The sequence below is a fragment of the Seriola dumerili genome, unplaced genomic scaffold (assembly GCF_002260705.1).
Source record: "Seriola dumerili isolate Sdu_G_001 unplaced genomic scaffold, Sdu_1.0 BDQW01000110.1, whole genome shotgun sequence".
In the NCBI taxonomy this organism is placed as follows: domain Eukaryota; kingdom Metazoa; phylum Chordata; class Actinopteri; order Carangiformes; family Carangidae; genus Seriola; species Seriola dumerili.
In genome coordinates this window covers 9368018-9387235 of record NW_019174365.1, presented here as the reverse complement: position 1 = coordinate 9387235, position 19218 = coordinate 9368018, and the positions used below count along the sequence as shown (strand labels likewise).

The 19218-nt window shown below is 43.1% G+C and overlaps 2 protein-coding genes across 2 annotated transcripts; one reads left to right on the top strand and one right to left on the bottom strand.

Moving 5' to 3' along the window:
* Positions 1–1212: 1212 nt before the first annotated feature.
* Positions 1213–10286, bottom strand: she (Src homology 2 domain containing E). The gene is made up of 6 exons (XM_022747307.1): positions 9188–10286; positions 6666–6792; positions 4948–5184; positions 4192–4432; positions 3691–3810; positions 1213–2989 (listed from the first exon to the last, which is right to left on the bottom strand). The coding sequence occupies exons 1-6, from the start codon at positions 9698–9700 to the stop codon at positions 2806–2808; spliced, it is 1422 nt and encodes a 473-aa protein (XP_022603028.1). The 5' UTR covers positions 9701–10286; the 3' UTR covers positions 1213–2805.
* A 694-nt stretch (positions 10287–10980) lies between these two features.
* pygo2 (pygopus family PHD finger 2) lies at positions 10981–16160 on the top strand. Its single transcript, XM_022747682.1, has 3 exons — positions 10981–11982; positions 12599–12651; positions 12794–16160. Exons 1-3 carry the CDS (start codon positions 11931–11933, stop codon positions 14471–14473), a joined length of 1785 nt encoding a protein of 594 aa, XP_022603403.1. The 5' UTR covers positions 10981–11930; the 3' UTR covers positions 14474–16160.
* Positions 16161–19218: the final 3058 nt, after the last annotated feature.

The following is a 19218-nucleotide window of genomic DNA, read 5'->3' as shown; positions in this document are numbered from 1 at the left end:
ATGTAACAGGCAGCGGTGGGAAGTAACTAAAGCACTGCACTTAAGTACAGTTTAGAGGCACTTGGACTTTACTTGGGTATTTCCATTTTATATTAGTTATACTGCACCACATTTCAGATGCAAATATTGCACCTTTTACTCCATTACATTTATCTGACAGCTGTAGCTTTGAGTTACTTTTCAGATTAAGATTTTACATTTAAAAAAGCATGAAATAATCTTAAAAAAATACAACACATTGGTAAAGTTTAAACCAGCAGGCCTGATGATGTCAGTGTATTTGATTCTGTATTCAAACTTTGAATGCGGAGCTTTTACCTGGAGTGGAGTATCATCACACTGTTATATTGGTACTTTTACTTCTTTAAATGATCTTCAACCACCAACAACAGGTGTATTTTACTGTAGCAAAGTGAGTAAAAGTGTCTCCTAAGTCACCTGCCACCATTCAACCGCTTCAAAAGGAAACAGCAGTCCATGAGGTAAGGCGAGCGGCCTTCATAAACTAAAGCACAAACTCTTGGCTCCAAACAGAGGTAAACAGTGATCGTGTCCTCCCTGTGAGTCAAGGAGAAACAGGTGACAGACAGATATCAGCCTCGGATAACACAGACAGGGCGAGGAAGGTAAAGGAGAGGGGGCCAACGATACGTAAGAAAAGGAGGGAAGGAGAGAGGGATGGTGTCGATTGCTCTTCTTTTTTTTTCCCTTCACATTAAGCGCTCCTTGACATGGGTGTAATGATACTACTCTTACTCTTTGTCTGTTTTTAGAGCCGCGTTTACCTTAGATCTACACACACGGCACAGGCCTGGGTGCTCACTGCAGCTACGTAAGCCGTTTGTCCTCAACATGATCCTTGGCTAAACTTAATCTCCCCGCTACACCTCCCCCCAGACCTTTTCAGTCTAACCCTGCATAATCATTGATCTCCTTTTAGCAAAATGGAGAGCTAAACTTGCAGACAAATTTCCAAACCGCTGAAACCACAGTCAGGCTCTCATAGTTAAAAGATTCATTATGCTCAAAAATGCCCTCATTAAGTCATTCCAGCGTGTGTGAAGAGGCCGGTTCCTCGGGGACGATGGGAGGGTCTGATGCTTTGATCATTCTCTTTCAGCGCCCCGACATTGACACAAACACCCTCACATTTAGCTGTTGATGTTGTTGATTTATTGGGATCAGAGAGACGCTCACAGGGGATCTCCAGCATTGAGATTCAGGACCTTTTATTGTAATCTGTTTTACAACGTTTCTAACAGCAGGTCTCCACATATCAAAAGACATCGGTGAAAAATGTATAGCAGGTGTGTCTCCTTGGATTACCTCTGCTTGAACACTCTGCCAAAAACCACAAACTGACTTCCCTTTAAATCCTTGAAAAGACTCAGGAGTGGCAGACCGCCAAAAAAAAAAAAAAGAAAAAAGAAAAAGTGACCTCAGTTTTACCATATTTTGTTGTCAGTCTGCTGGCTAACATCAGGCTGCGTTGCAGGTCAGAGTTGCCCGAATGATTTTCAGCATACACCCAATGTCAGCCCCCCCCCCCCAAAAAGTCTGAGTTACATTAAGAATACACAAAGAGAAATAAGAGAGTGAAAATAATATAGCTATCACTTCTCAATTTGCTGCTCTGCCTCTTAGCACCAGGGGGCATTACACTGAGAACAGCATTATTTTTTAGCAACAGGGGTCTGAATAAACAATATTAGAAAAGAGTGGGGCGATGACAAGACTGGAATTTCTTTTATGCTGATACTGTATTTAATTTTTTTTTTCTTGCTTTCATTATTTGAATATGTGTCATTCATTTCTTGTCCACATTTGTACACCAAAAATAAGTTTGACATCATTTTTACGATGTTTCCTTAACGCAGATCACGATAACTTTCAGGATTATTTTACAGATATTCCCCAGAATTAACAACTGAAAATGAAACGTGGTCTCAGTTCTTGTCCTAAATAGCTCTAACTATTGTAGAGTCATTCCTCCTTCAAGCACATTGCATCAGGGTGAATCACTCACTCTTCACAGTGCAGATAATACAGTAGAAACAACTCCCTCATTCACAGTACAACAGAGGAAAACCTCAGGGGACAGTGGTTACAGAAAACTAACAAGTACAAGAGCATAAATTAGAAATCTGCTGCGAGCATGAAGATAAAACAGCTGATATTTGTTCATATCTTGATAAGTGGAATGATACGCTAATGTGCATGGATTTTTACCAACTATAAACTTCAAGGAAGGAAGAAAATTCTTTATGTTGGCAAGTCGGTGCAGTGTACCAGCACATCCACCAGAGGGAGAAAGAGAGCCACAAACATGTGTCCATGTCTAAAGTATTTTCAGCTTCATAATAAATTCACTTTGTAAAAATAATAAAAAATAGCATATGTATCTTTTAAAACATCACATCTATGTTTGAGTCCCGTTCAAATCCAACTCCAGGTCACATTTAATCAATAAAAGTGCCTCGTGCTTCCCCCTCGTTCACATGCAAAACAGCAGCCTGGGTGTTTTTCATCAGCTGATCATCAAGGTAGAATAAAGAAAGAAGAAGCCATCAAGAGTTTCAAGACACGGGGTGAGCTGCAAACATTTCCTGATGATCAAATTAAAAAATAAAAATAAAAAAAACCACACACATAAGGTAGTGACATACAAATAAGAGACTTGAAGTACACGTTGAGCTTCATTGATCAGAAATGAGGTTGTGACTGATGTTTGGAAACATTTTTGTCAATGCAGGCCCAGAGGTGTGTTTGTTTTGTAGGCTCTACCTAACGCGGGCTGGGGTGGAGTCAGTGGATGCGAGGCACTGGGTGCAGCAGGGTCATGTGCTCGGCGCCGTTGAAAGGCAGGCGCTGAGTGCAGTAATGGTGCACCACCTCTGGGATGCTGGGGAACACGCAGCTGCTCTGGTCCAGGGTGTAGCCGTTTTCTTTGGTCTGGGCGACAATGATATGAACACAGCCTTGGCTCGTCCTGAGGAGAGGAAAAGAGAAAGGGGAATTAACCAAAAATATTATAAATTCATATATCCTGGTGTGTGTTATGAGCCTGAGAGATGAAAACAGAATTTCTTAGTCAAAATAAAACATGGATTCGTTTTGATATTTTCATTATATAATGTTTTCGTAATACCCTCTGGCATCCGTGCCCTGTCTGTGATACTCCAAACACATTCATTACTGAAGATAAGAATACTTCACAGTTTCCTTTTTATCAATGGCAACATTTTTCCTAAAACCGTAGTTTTTTTGGAAACATTACTCAAACAGCAGTAAATAGTGTGAATTAATCCACATTTAAATGCTCTAGAATGAACTACATATTTAATGCAATGACAGAAACATGTTAGCCAGTGATATGATACAGAGGAACAAGCTACATCAGGCTTTGGATACATAGGTAATACTTACTAGCGCACATTTATTGTTGGTTTTGGTTTGTTGAAGGGGTTTGTCAGCAATAAGTATAAGTATAAAAGTACTGAATATTAACTTTTACGTCAAAATGTAAATGTGAAAAAAAGTCACTTATGACATGAACTTTGACTTTCAACTGTTCCGTTTACAACTGGGCGTATTACATTTGAATCCTATTCATATACTGCAGTTTGTGACCAGTGTGAGTAATATTTCAGCCCTGTAGACACCACTGATGCACTTTCCGGTTACACTCACTTGAGGGCGATGGAGTACTTGCTGTTGTCCGACTCACTGTTCCTGACCAGGAAGCTGGCCTCTTTGCAGGACTGCAGCTGAAACTCCGCCTCCTGGCGAGTCACACAGCCATGGTACCAGCTGAGACAGATGGTGGGAGTGAGGGAGGATTACATTTCATCTGCTATTGATCAAGTGTGGAACTTCATTTTATACAAAATCCCTGGAAATGAACCTTAATGTAACTATGTATTAACATTCTGGCGTGAGGTTTTTTTTTGTTTTTTTTTTGCAAGAATGGAAAACACATGGGCACGCACTTGAATATATTTCATGCGGATGGCATTTGAATTTGTTGTGATAAAGTTTGAGTATAAAAGTTTAAATATACGTTGAATGTATCTACAGGGAAAAGCCAACACTGAGGTAAAATCATTGTCTTTTGCTCATTATTTTTTTTGTCAGAAATTATGTCCAGGGTTTGGCTGAATTATTCTATATCCATCATACTAGTTCTGGTACCTCTGTTTTTCCAGGGGCAGGGAGGGGTCCACGCAGCAGGCCTCGGTGTCAGGGCTGCTGCCCGGGGTGGAGGGAGGCGACAGGGTCGGGGGTGAGGATCGCAGGATCTTCTGGGTCCAGCTCTTCTGCCTCAGATGCTGATGCTGTGACAGCGGCTGGGCTGGTGGATGTTGGGGCTGCCTGGTGAGCGTGGGGTGAGGTGTCTCATCTTTGGCTGGGCGTTCAGGGCTGTCAAACTGTGCTGGGGGAAGGAGAGTGATGAGAGAAGATGTGAATTCTTATGTAAAAAGACACAACTGACTCTACGCCTTGAGTTTGAACTGGATGCTGAAGCCTCCAGTAAATATAGAATAAGAAGACACCGCTTTGATGTTTCATGCAAGATATTATTCCGTATGCTGTTGGTCTATCCAGCGTATAAAATATAAATGTGAGAGCAGGCCTGACTTGTTTTTTGAACAAATATTTTTCATAGGGATCTAAGGCAGTGGAGAAGCAGGGTCGGCACTGTGTGTTACATAAATGTTACTGGTTACTAGTTCAGCAAAAGTGTAACCAGTGTCACAACTCAAAAAAGGGACAGTCTAAAGTCAGCACCAACTTTTATTTCTTTTAGTTACTGTTGAAAGTTTTGCTGTTTGGGGTGTAAAGGTAAGAATAAGATTAACAATTTGAAAGTGCAGGAGGCTCGGTTCACTTTCACATTAAAAAATATTCCTAGAATTGGAGCTCAGATATCATCAAGTTCTGCTGTACCTGACAGAGTTTTGACAATGTGCTCCTTCTTCCACTCCCAGGGCAGCTCGTACTCAGTGGAGGGACGAGGGTCCAGCTCCGGCCGCGTGACCGCTGTCTTGTCGCCGTCACCGCTTCCCTCATATGGGACATCATAGATCTGCAGGGGCGCAGACTGACCTTCCTCCACCACGCCCTCGCTCCCCTCCATCACCACACACACCTTCAGCAGGTCCTTGGACCCCCGACGTCTGATCTCTTGCAGGTAGAAAGACGTGAGATCAAAGATTAAGAGCTCTGCTAATGAACACTAAAGCGGCGTACAGTATGAGTGATGTATGTCAGTGAGTGAGCAGCAGAACAGTCTCTAATCTATTTCTAGTGCCACACCTCTGCTGCCACCTGGACTCCCATGAACATGTTTTAATGGGTTAAAGGGCTGATGGCACTTCAACACAACTCTACCCCAGTGCAAGAAAATGCAAGAAAAACATTAAGAGTTACAACTGTAGCATCTCACACACTCATTGTACAGTTTTGTACTTTGTTCTACTCATTTTTAAACACTGATCACCTCTTTATTGATCCATACATTCTCCAGTTGTAGCTCTTTATTTAACAATTTTTTTTTACAGTTCGTAGAGAAAAGCAAACTGAATTTCATCCTCATCAAATGCATCTTATTCTCAATGCAGATTATGATAAAGCGTTACATCAGGAATAGTGATGGCTTTATCAAATAAATCATATTGTTTAGTATTGGTTGCTGCCATCAACATGTGTTTGTGTTTGGATTTTTTGGTTTTATGTTTTCCTAAAACTGCTGATTGCCAGACAAATAGAGTTTAAATCAATTTAAATCTATTCTGTGCTTTTTTCCGGCTGGGAAAAATAAATTTCAATTAATAGTCGGAATTAGACATGGAATTATGAACTAAAACTATGAAATTAATTACATGTTAGTCCCACTAAAACATAGGATTTGTTTCTGGTATCCAGAGTGTTCATAATTATGCTGCCCTACTCTCCTTGCTTTGCTTGATGAATCTCAGTGACTCAGAAACTTGCTTACTTCCTCAGTATGATTTAAGCCTCATAAATTGACTCAGTCACATCATCACATCCTCTGTAGACTTCTTTGAGGAGGCCTGGAAGTAGTGCAGGCACTGATTGAAGTAAAATCTACTAGAGAGCAGTGCAATAAAACATTTTCACATTCACAGCAGGCTATTGTGTAACCCTGTTTAGTTAAAACAATGGAGTGATGGAAGGAAAGGTCAGGGGGGCATGTGATTGGACGACGGATCACCAGTCATCCTGGATGCTGGGAAGTTTTGATAAATGGTCAGACAGGTCCATATAGGGGTTTACACAGATCTGCATCCGAGAGGAGGGAGGGGGGGCGCGCTGAGGGCCGGCTTCCTTTTTAGAGAATAGTACCAGGAAACAGAGACAGGAAAGAGGAAGCAGGGGCAGGAAACTGCACCCATTGTCCGAACGCAACAGAGTTGCCGTGGCAACCCCATGGGGTACAGAGAGCACTAGGGGAATGAGTTCATGTTCTCACTCCTCGGCCCAGAGAGACTGGAAATGAGAATCCTGTCATTCACAGAGAGGCTGGTCAGTCAAACACAGCTGTACAGACTCAGTGATCAGGGACTGAATGAAATGACAAATCTTACTGTAACAGCTGACAGCTACAAGAGAAGGCAGCGAGAGCATATTAATCAAAGTCTTACCAGTAATCATCTGCTGGGCGTCGTAAGGCTCCATGTAACCGTCATTCTCCCCGACCCTCTCCGCCTCCCTTTGCTCTCTGGTCTTCTGAGCATCAAATGGGTCTGCGTAATCCTCAAGAATTATCACCTGCATCACAAAATACATGGAAATATAGATATATAATATAAATTATAGTGTTAAATATCACCCAGTTTAAAATAGGGCTGCAAGTAACGATTAGTTTATTGTCTGATCTGCTGATTGTTTTCTTGATTATATTTTGCCTATAAAATGTCAGAAAATGCTGATTATATTTGGCCAGAGCCCAAAGTGACATCTTCAGATATCTTGTTTGTTGGAACAACAGTCCAAAACCCAAATATATTCAATTTACTATCATATATGGCAAAGAAATACAGTAAATTCTCACATTTTGAAAAGCTGGAACCAGCGAATCTTTGGCATTTTTGCTTGAAAAATGACAAAAACAAATTAATCGAATATCAAAGTAGCTGCATTTAAAACATGACATGTGGAGTCAATGAAGAGGTACTGGATTTCATTTGATAGGGCTAAAAGGTTAGGTCAGGTGAACCTCAATAAACTACAAGGCAGGCTTCAGCTAGTTAGAAGAATAACTGGCGCCTCGTTTACATTTTGTCTGAAGAGGCACTCTAGTCGTAAAGCCCACTCTCTTCACACTCATATCTCTCTGTGCACTGTTTTCTGCCACACCAGTCATGCTTGACTGTCCTGGCATCTTATCACCACCATATAATTTCTTGTTTATTTTACAGGCCACTGGCCAAGAGACAATAATAGGCCGTAAAATAAAGCTGTCTCTCTAATCACCTCCAGTGGTGCTCCCTTTCCAAAGAAATGCTGCCATTTGTCTGTGTTTGAATAAAGTAGCAGATGTTTGACAGCGTGAAACTAGTTGGGAGAGGTTTAGTGGGACAAATTTGCCTTAAATCACCTTCACCTCCTGTGGATTGACTGAGGAACTCAAAGGTAGAAATACAACACACATTATCTAGAACTCGGCCGATCAGAACTAGAGGCTGACTTATGAATATGAGATCAAGAAGGTTTACTCCCTTTCTGCAACATAAAACTCCCACTTTATTCTTCCACTCTGTTATCAGTCTTTTTTTCTCACCATCTTTCCACTGTCACCTCCCTGACTTCTCTTCTTTTTTTTATTTTCAAAGCCAAGCTGGAGGGGACTTGAGTTAGCGCGTGAGTGTCAAATGACACTATGCTTTTTATAACATGATAGCCTTCACCAGGGGGCCTCAATCTAGTGAAAGAGAGGGATGGGGCAGAGGGAGGGTGGGTGGAGGGAAAAAGGGGAATACTGAGCCAGAGAGAGGAGAAGAGGAAGGTAAAGGCCTCATGTCTGACCACAGCTTTGTATTCAAGGCAAGGAAGGTGTGGGTGTAAGGGCGAGGGGTGGAGAGGAAGAGAAAGAGAGATAGAAAGACAGACTGGGAGGAGTGGACACAATGGGTGTCACGGAGACAAAGGGGAGGGAGAAACAGAAACAATAATATCAATTTTCAGAGCTTGGACTGGATCCTGGCTGCTTCATTGTCACTAGTATTGATGACACCACATGTTATTTTTGCTGGCGTAGAATTTGTTGCTCCGCTGCTAGGATTACAGAAAGGTGCCTCAGATTCAGCTAGACACCCGGAAATCATTCAGCAGTGGTGGGAGAAGCATTTGCATCTTTTACGTATGTAAAAGCAGCAATACCACACTGTAAAAATACTCAGTTACAGTAACTTTACTTAGGATAAGTAAAAGTACAGACAAACAATAAAATGTACTTCAAGTATCAAAAGTAAAAGTATTTGTCAGGCAGAAGACTGTCTGTGCTATATATAATATCTTAGATTATTGTTGATCACTGATGTATTAATTGGTCAAGTTAGAGATAGTCATGTTTGGCTATATAGTCTACTGTTTTGTAGTTTCATCATATGTTTTTTTAACCCATCATTGATTTTCTTAATCTGAAAAGTAGCCTAACTAGTAACCATAGCAACTAGATGAAGATTTTTTTTATCTACTTTCATTTCTTCTGAAATGTAGGAATGTAAAGTAGCATATAATGGAAATATTCAAATAAAGTAAAAGAAGTATTAAAATTGAACAACACCTGGATAAACGTAGCCCACTTATTCTCCACAGGAGTCCATAGGGAAACATTACCACCTAAATCAGTCAACAGCTGTAGGATATTTAACAGTGACACTGACTTCAGAGCAGATATACTCTCTCATTCTAATCATTTTTAAAATATCAAAAAATAGATTCTGTTTGATTTCAAAATGTTAACACTCAAATATCACAGCAAAAATGTGGCGACAACAAATTAAGTTTTTCATGCCATAGATACCATAGGTCTTAAAGGAATGGTATTTGAATGACGTTTAACACCTTACAGGGGGAAAACAAGAAGAAACGTACATTTACGAGACGCAACTACATCATCAGGATATGATAGCAAAAACTCAGGGCTGAGATTGTAACTCACTGTCTCTGTCTTGCACTGGGCTGGTTTCTCTGCTTCCGGTACCACTTGGCTGCTGATGGTACCGCTGTTGAAGTTGGGGCTTTTGTCCTGTTTGTCCACTCTGATCAGCCGGTTGATGTAGGCATTGGCAGACGGGGAGCTTTTCGGGGGTCTTTGCTGCTCCTCAAACACCGGCTCCGCTTTGGAGTTCTTGCGACTCTTGCCAGACAGGAGCGTGTCCCAAACTTTTCCATCTTTCGGGGAGGTGACACCGTTTCTATTCAGCTCTATGGCTGAGTTCTTTCGGTTTCTTCCGGACAGGAGAGACCCAACTCCTCCACCACCACCTCCGCCTGTGCTGTCAGCAGAGGAGTTTTTGCGGTGGCCCGTTTTGGAGCCTGTTGTTTTGGTACCAATGCTGGCCACTAGACCGCCTTTATTGGCTCTTGGTTGTGAGCCGGACTCGGAGGCTGAGCGGATCCTGTCGGTACCATTCTTCAGATTGATGGGGAACTCCTTGAACCACTTTGCCATTGCAACTCAGATGGAAACCAATAAACCTCTCTGCCTTCTCCGACACCTTTTAGCGCCATACACCAGGGCCCCAGAGACGCACCTTTAGAAATCACAGCCTTTCTAACAAAAGACTTCCGTTGCTTTATTCTAGGACAGAGCCTGTGTAGACTACAGGATCTCCACACCTCAGTTTAAAGCATATCATAAATACCTTTAAAAAGTCAGTGGCTCTATTCTTACACCTCCAACTTTTAAAATGGATGTAAGTAAAAGACTTGCAACCTTCATGCCTGTTTGGCAAGGGAATAAAACGAAACAATACCCCTATTTTATCCCATTTGTGGTTTTCTTACACCTGTTCCTTCTTCTGCTCAGAGGAAAAGTTTATTCCCTTTGGATGAAGAGGTGTCTTCTGAGTGGGAAGACCCGAAAGAAGGCAAAGTTTTTCTTGCTTCTGATTTGTGGTCCCATTCCCAGAGTGGCTTATCTGATCTTTAACAACCGTCCACTGTCGCAACGAGGCTCCTGACTGCGCCTGGTTTATGGAGGGGAGGGGGGTTACTGAAGTTGTGAGGGGGGAGGCAGGACCGGGTGGGCGGTGATTAATTGTAGAGACCATGGTGGAATAGCCATTTGAGGAAATCAGACCTATAACCAGGTAACCCACCAAAGATAGTCACATCGGTAGCCTATTATTCCAGGGATTTATCCTATAAGTAATGCAGCACTGTAAAATAATTCTACACGTCTCAATGTGGTTTTTGCGAACAGAAATCAGTACACAGGCCTCCTGAAATGCTGCTTTTTCAATAAATATTATTGATTCTGCTCTGATGCACTAATAATAGGCTCCCACCTCCTTTCATGCCAAAGTTTTTTCAGATAGCGACTAAAACCAAAGTTGACAGTTATGCTAATATTTTGATGTTACGTATTAATTCAATATTAATCATGATGTCATTTGATAATGTACTTAATTGGCTGTCTAATTAATGTTCACCCCTAGTTTAATTGTACAGGGTATTGTTGGGAAATGGTCCGTTCTGAGCTGCTCCATATGTACCAGCGAAAGGTAGATACTATCCATAAATTAAAAAATATGTACTGTGAACGACAGTGGGGTTGGTAGATTTTCAAAATAAAAATGTATAACGTTATATTCTAGGCAATAAATTCTGTATTTTTATAAATTCTTTCAAAAATACCTTTGCTAGTTATGAATTATACCTATCGACACCCCCATTTTTGTGACGAGATGAAACCTTCCATGGTGCGCGATACTCCTGCTTGTCCCTCTTTGTCCGGTGGCGACAGAAGGCCATGATAATTATGGCAAAATTTGCGTTTTTGAATGAATTATAGTTGAATGGTGGATCATCAAGCATACACCGTGTGAGGACTGGTTTGCTGGCAATGACACACCAGAGAGTTTCAATTTAAAGGACAGCAGAGCAAGCAACGGAGAAAGGGTACAGTTTGCTTCCAAGACAGTCTGCAAGATGGCTAGCTATCTTCAGTGGCATGCTAACGTTAGCTAGCAAGCTAATGTTAGCATAGTAAACAACAGTTTTCAAAACGTGATCGATTGCTTTATCTCATACATGCTGTATTAAGTGAAATTAAGTGCACATTTTCACAAGTGAATGTAGAAATATAAACCACAGTTTCGGATTAATGTGCCAGTGTTGCGGCTACTCAACGCTGCTAGCTAGCCACATTGAGTAACGTGGCTAGCTAGTTAGCCAAGGCAGTAACTAGCTTGCGTTAGCTAGCTGGTCGAGTTTTTAGCTACACATCTGTAAGTGATCATTTTAGACAGAGAGCGAGAAAGGGGTGGGGGGTGCCCTGTAACTTGCTTGTACTGGCAGACGAGCCAGGTAGCAAGCAACTAGTTTCACTCAGCTAGCAGAAACTGGCTTGCAACAAGACGAACTTCTGCTAAATACCGTGAACCAGCTCAGGTTTACCTGACGTTTATTTGGTGACCAAATCCCGGCGTGACAGACACCGTGGCGAAAGATTTGCAGCTGGAAAGGAGTTTGCAGACCTGGGCCGGCGTTATAATACAATTTAGTTACCAATACGTGTTAGTTACTGCTGTGATGATAACCATTTTATCGTTACTGACATGACCTGAAGGCAGATTCCACCTACTCGGCTCATTGCCTTCAAGACGTCGTCATTTTTAACTTTTTTTTTCTTGCATATGAACGGTGATATGCCACTTCACCGACAGTCATATTAGCTAATGGCTGCCGAATCGGGGAGACTACTGGCGGGACAAGGAAAACGAAGCAAAGGTAGGAATTAATTTCACCCATCTCCCAATCAGATCGGAATCATCCATTACTGCGCTGCAATGGGCTGCACTGGTGCTGTTAGCAAATCCCTTCTCGCCTCCCCCATATGTAAACTTCACGACTGTCTCCGGTGGTGGCTGTTTCTCACAGAGTGGACCTGTGAACGGGGTTGATGTCTATCTTGCTATCAATGTACCTTCAACTTCGTTTCCTCGTTCTCATGTCTTCGTCTTTTCCTGTCTCCCTCATTGACCTTACCTCTTCTGCCTCTGTTTGCGGCCTCTCTCCCTCTCGCCTGGGTCATTTGGTCTGCCTGGGTCATTTGCGATTCAAGGCTTCATAACCTTGGTGATGATAACGCCTGGATGTTCAGCATCTTGTCCTCATGCCAGTCTATGTCCCATCATTGAATCCATCTCAACTGTTGGACTTGAAAAAGAGGCCCTAGGTCTAAAGCTGCTCCACTCTGTCACTAAGGGGTATTGGCCAATCCAAATGTGATGCTGCACTTGATTGGTGGTGGACCAATGGCATGAGACACTGAGGCCTATTTTTGTTGTGGCTAATATTATATTTCCCCCTTTCCGCCCCTTCCCTCCATATTTTACTATTTCAGCTTCACAGATGAAGAGCCCGGAGAAGAAGAAGGCAAGAAAATCAACCACTCAGGTAATAGTTGTGTTTGCAAATATGATTATTTCGCTACATAGAAGACCCTGAAGGTTGATGCAATGAGAATTTAAGTTACCTGGTTTCAAAAAGCAATAAACAAACAAACATTTGCTCTGTATTTTCTTCTCTGTTGTTGTAGGCGGCGGGGTTCTCCCACCTCACTGAGTTTGCACCCCCCCCTACCCCCATGGTGGACCACCTGGTCGCCTCCAACCCGTTTGACGATGACTTTGGGCCCCCATCTCGACCAAGTGGGGCAGGTGGACCAGGTGGCGCTCCGTTTCTTCCCAGCCCAGGCGCAGGCGGAGGAGGTGGGTATGGAGGTGGAGGCAGAATGAGCGCAGGCATGGGCTTCATGGGAGGCCCAGGTGGACCAGGCGGCGGCCAGCCTGGACGGAGGCCCCCGTTCGGCCCTCCATCCAACGCTGGACCTCACCACCAGCTAGGATTTGGAGGAATGCCTGGCTTTGGAGGTGGCGGTGGGGGAGGCAGTGGGGGAGGAGGAGGAGGAGGTGGTGGATTCCCCCCTGGTGGCCCTTCTCAGTTTAATATGCCACCAAACTTCAGTCCACCCATGCACCCTGGGCCAGGATTCAACCCCATGTTGTCTCCGGGCGGTATGGGAGGTCCTGGAGGAGGGGGACCACCCCATCCTCGGTTTGGCATACCCCCACAGCAGCAGCATGGACAGGGAGGACACCCATTCAACAGCCCACCATTACCTGGTGGTGGAGGCCCGAGAGGGCCCCCACATGGTCCCCTGCCTCCCATGGGAGGCGGCATGGGTCCTGGGATGAACATGATGGGTGGCATGGGTGGTGGTCCCGGAGGCAACATGGTGGGAGGGTTGCCAGGTATGCCCCCTCAAGGACAGTTCCCTCCATCACAGGATGGCCCCTACCCTGGCCCCAGTCCACCAGGGCCAGGCAACGAGGATGGAAAGAACTTTGGTGGAGGAGGGGCACCGCCTGGGCCTCCGCAGCAGCAGCAACAACAGCAGCAGCAGCAGCTTAACCTAAATCCCAACGGCCCCCCTCCTAATAATACCACTCCTGGCCCTCCTCCTAACTCTGGCCCACCACAGCCTGGGGGCGGTTTCCCTGGTCACCCTGACGTCCAGCAGCCCAACGCCAATACACCTGGTCAGCCTCCATCAGCACCGCCACAGCCTAACCCCAACTCTTCTCCTACCGGTCCCCTGAATGGATCAGGCCAGCCCCAGCATCCGGCACCCAGTCAGCTACAGCCCCCCAGCAACACAAACACCCCAAACTCTAATAACTCAAACCAGCAGCAGCAGCAACAGTCTACTCCACCTAACTCTGCCCCTGGCTCCACGCCTTACAACCAGCAGAACAACACTCCTGTTGCTGGCGGTCCAATGCCAAACGCTGCCCCCAATTCAGGTCAGAACAACATGACCAACAACAATGGCGGCAACACACCTGGCAGCAACCCTAATCCCCCCTCTAACTCCACATCCACCCCAAACACCCAGTCTCCCCTGCCCCCTGGCCCTGCTGCCCCATCAACCGGGCCCGGTTCTGGCCCCGGAAAACTCGGTGGCCCTGGAATGGTCTTCCCTTGCGGCCTTTGTATGGCGGAGGTGCATGACGACCAGGATGCCATCCTGTGCGAGGCATCGTGCCAGCGCTGGTTCCACCGGGACTGCACAGGCCTGACAGAGCCAGCGTATGGGCTGCTGACTCGAGAGAGTGCTGCTGTTTGGGCCTGTGACTTCTGCATCAAGACCAAGGACATCCAGGCCGTGTTTGTGCGCCAGGGATTAGGCCAGCTGGTGGCAGCTAATGAGAGTTGAGGAGTGGATGACAATGGAGCAGCGACACGTAAGGACACATGGAGACATCTTGGTTCTGATCTAAGTGAATGACCAGTGTGTCATGTCAGCTACTTGCCGGAATTTTTTTCTTGACGAGCCCTTTACTTGTTCACTACACAGAGAAACACACTCATTGACGTTCATGCTTATATATATATATATATATATAGCACTTTGAGTGACTCTAGGCAAATGATTTTTCTCCCCCACCCCCTATAGGAGTCAAATCATGATGAATGTTAAACTACACAGTCCTTCAGACATCTAGCCTGCCAACCAGCAAAGCACTGACACCAACACACTACCTCACACACTTTGTGACTGACTTGCACGGAAGCTCCCGCACTGACTGACTGTGATTGACTCGCCACACTCATGCACCACATGAGTGCGATGATATTTCAAACACATATACACACAAACCCACATTAGGCGGGGGAAGAAATGTTGAAATATTCGAAATACACCCCACCGTGTTTTGACACAATGACTCAAAAATATCAACATTATTCTTTTTATCTTCATGGCTTTAAATTAAAACGCAATATATAAATTCTTAAAAACTGAAATTTAAAAGGGACTGGGGTTTCATTCATTAATTGATTCACAGCTTTATTTGCCGTCAAAATGCTTCATTCTAGCACTGCCCAATCACAGTTAGCCTTTTTTTTCTGCAAGCAAGTGAAAGGAAAATGGAAAAATACATCAGTGTCTTGCAATGTAAACTGTCAGTATCAGGAGTATTGTGAAACATAAATGTCAAGTGAGGAAAAAAAAATCCATTTTTAAATTTTGTTCATAATTCCTGCACCTGCACAAATGCATACACACACACATACACACACACACACACACACACACACACTTTGACCCTGTACTTCTTAAATGTTTCATTTTGTACCCAGTGCTAATTAATCCAAAGGACACCTGGGCTGAGATTTCATCAACACTTCACAGAGAAAGTTTTTACCACAGAAATAGTTGTAAATATTAGGACAAAACATTTGTCTGGAACTCCCATCAGTTGTGAACATGCCGAAGAGTTGACCAATGAACAAAATAATGAGTTGAACCTATGTGTCTTGGTTGTATACAATATGGCGTCTTGGTTTTTATACAGTACAATTGAGTCAACCATTTCTTTTTATCTCTGCAGTACACATGAATTGTGAAATCAGTGCTTTTTGGATGGTGTTGGCATAGCAAGTAGTGACATCATGTCATATCAGATGTGCATAGTCCTTTTTTTAAAAAAAAAAAAAAAGAAAGAAAAAAAAATATGAGGGGAGGGGGGTGCATGTGAACCAATGCAGTAACTGTCTGATCTGTTTATGTTTATATTCTGGCCTCTGTGCTGCAAGAGGCCTTGAAGTAGACCAAATAACTAAAGAGCGAAAAATACCCATTTTTCACATTTCTGTCACGGTATAAGGTGTTTATAACTATTCTTCCTTCTCTCTTTCCTTAATTTTTCTTTATTCAATGTCCAAGTTGCCTTTCTTTTCTTGCTCTCTCAGCTGTTCCTTTTTATTTTGTACTGGTATTTGTGCTGTGCTTTTGCTCTGCTCTGGCGCCTCCTGGTGGAACCTGGAGGAACCAGTGAGTCCCACATCAGGTGGGGAAGGGAAAGGTACTGAACTCTGAAGTAAAGACAGATTTTTTTGTACTTGTCCATGTCTGTTTTTATTCCCATCTTTATTTCTTTGCTTATTGTCATATTAAAATGAGGGTTGGAGAACCCATTGAAACAGATAACAATGGAATTCCTCTGTCATAACACTCAGTTTTAGTTACAGTACTGTTATTAACTTTCCCAGATCATCGTGTTAAGTCATCACCAGTGATTTGCAAGGTTTTCTTCTCAGTTTATTATGAAATTTATTCAAAAAAATAATTGGACATTTTGCAACAGTTCTTTTGTGAGGCTTTTATTAATGGAATAATAGTTGACTATGTTTCCTATATCCTAATAATTTCCTAATAAGTTTCCAGGAAAAAAAAAGCAATTTGACAGTAACTAAAACGGAGAAATGTTCAAAAGTCCAAATTAATTCCAAAGAAATGTTGTGATAGAATAACCAAGAGAATTTGAATCATTGCTATAGGCAAACAAACCCTTCAACAAATATGCATATTAAAGTTTCCGACAATAAATTAGTCATTATTATTTACTTGGGTTTAAATGGAGCTGTTCAAGGAAATCCGCATGTGCACTCAACACAGCTCAAAACTTCAAATCTCCCTTCTGACCATAATTACTGAATTACATAGTTTTCCCCAGGAAACAGTAAATTATTAGGAGAGTGTTTTGATGTTTAAGATAATTGAGAGTCTTTACAAAGACAAACATGAGTGATACCACAGTTTATTTTAATATAGATATTATGGTTGGCCTATTGATGTATAGAGAAGGGTTAAGATTTATTTTAGGTCACTAGGCAAAAAGCAAAAAAAAATGCAAGTGCCCCATTTTTACACTTACAATTTCAGTTTAATGATTATATAGGCTGTAGTGTAGCCAACGGAAGTAAATAACCATGTTAACTAGCTATAATCGCCGTTTTCTGTCAATACTTCATTAGTTTTGCCTCAGCAGCCTGTCTTGGTATTGGATATAATAAGAACCCAAAACTACCATTGAGACATTTAAAATTTGATTGAGAGATAATTTCCCATAACACCTCTGTGCAAACCGGTCGCACCATTGACTGTATTAATAACCCGTGTGTGCAGAGATGAAACTGAGTTCGCAGCAGGCGCCGCCTCTTCGGGGAGCCTCCCACCAATGAAGTCGGTCCTGAGGCGGGACGATGACTGTCCGATGTGCTGGCAACAGGTTGCGCTGGTAGCGGGGTGAATATCCCCCATGTCCTCAGTTGCTTGAGTAACATCTTCTCATCCCATCAGCACTGTACAGGACTGCTGCTGCTGCTGCCGCCGCTGCTGCTGCTACTGTAAGGACTGACACACAGGACCCCTGACTGAGGACGGAGGAATATTTCGCGGGTTATCTTTGCAGGTACAGCAGAACAACTATCTCAGTCTGGGTATTTACACAGCTGCTGTCTGTTTACTGTACGTTTACTTTTGTGGGATTTGGTGTACAAGTGTGTGGATGTATTGGGTGTCTAATACTCTAAGCCCCGTTTTGCTGAGCGGGCATTTCTCTAACATTTGGATAAGCAGAGATGGACACCTGTGGCTTTGTGTTTGGCTTCTGGCCGCCGTCTTCTCGTGCTCAGCTTTTCCTGCTCACGATACTGACCGACAACAAGCCTTTTTGTTTGTCCGCTTTTTCCAGAGGTCTGGATGCAGCTCTGTGTGTGCACCGCTCCGCTGTCTATAATTGGATCTGACTGCGCTGCGTAAAGAGGATATGAGAGGTTATTATAGCAGGTAAATACTACTACTCGGTTGCGACGGCGTCTCGTTGGGAGGCAGGTGAATCGGTTGTTTATCCGGTCGCTCGTGGTCGGCTCGTGTAAACAACCCTGTGGTTTCGACGCGCACCGAAACTGACTGACCGGATAGGTGGGTGTGACGCAATGAGCCCAGGAGCAGACAGGTGCTCTAATGGTTTCCCCCCGTGTGAAGTATCCTCAGTTGACATACTTACATGAATTTGACAGCGATATTATTTAATGAATGAGTTGAGCTGTCTTAAAAAAACTGTAGGTACGTGGTTGAAAAAAAGGGAAACCTTATGAAAGTCCCTCACCTCTTTGCCAACATTAGAGTTTACAACTGATAACTCAGCTGCTGCTGACATGTGTTTCTGTTGCTCAGGGCCACACTACAAGCTCACTTTCAACATCAACAGCTGTTGTTATTTTACACAAGAGAACCTGCCCCTACCTCACCAACACAGCCCACGACAGTTTGCCTGTGGCTTTTCTGTTGTAGAACATTAACTATACTCACCCAAAACAAGTATTCCAGGTATTTGAATTATATGTTTTCAGGTATCAAATAGGGCTGGATGTTAATTCAGGGTTATCATTTATAGGGTTCTTCTTCTGTAATTGCATGGTGATGCGTCCATTTTGTGTTATTGTTTTACAAAAATTCAGTAATCTAAATGAAACTAACAAAACAAGTTAAATAAGGTAAATAATGTTTTACATATGTGGAACATCAGTTTGTTCTGTAATTGTGTCTATATCTGACACAAAAAGTCAAAAAGTCTTTAGTGCTGTAACCAATGATTACTTTCATTAGCTATCTTTTTTTCTCAGTTTATCAAGTGAAATGTCACAATTTTGCTGGTGATATCTTCAATTCCTTTTATTTGTCTGTCCAAAACCCAATGATATTCAGTTTACAAATAAAATAAAATAGAGAAATGCCCATTGGAGAAGCTTGAACAGGCAGATATTTACCCTACAAATTATCAAAATTGTTGCATATTACCACTGATTGTTTATTCTTATAATATAGGCCTACTGACATTGATTACAGCCAAATCACGCAGCCCTATAATGTCAAAGTAACTTCCTCAAGATACCCGGGGGCAAGAGAAACTGTGGGAGAAAGCGAATATGAGGTAAGAAGCAGAGGAGGGTGCAGATACAGAGCCAGAGGACAATGAGGAGTGAACGCTGGGTGAGGAGGAAGGGAAGCGTGATGGCAGACCGGCCCGTTTAGTGACATTCCTGTCTCTGTTGACACAGCCTTTCCTTGTGACAAGCGCGAGAGAGAGAGAGAGAGACAGAGACAGAGAGACA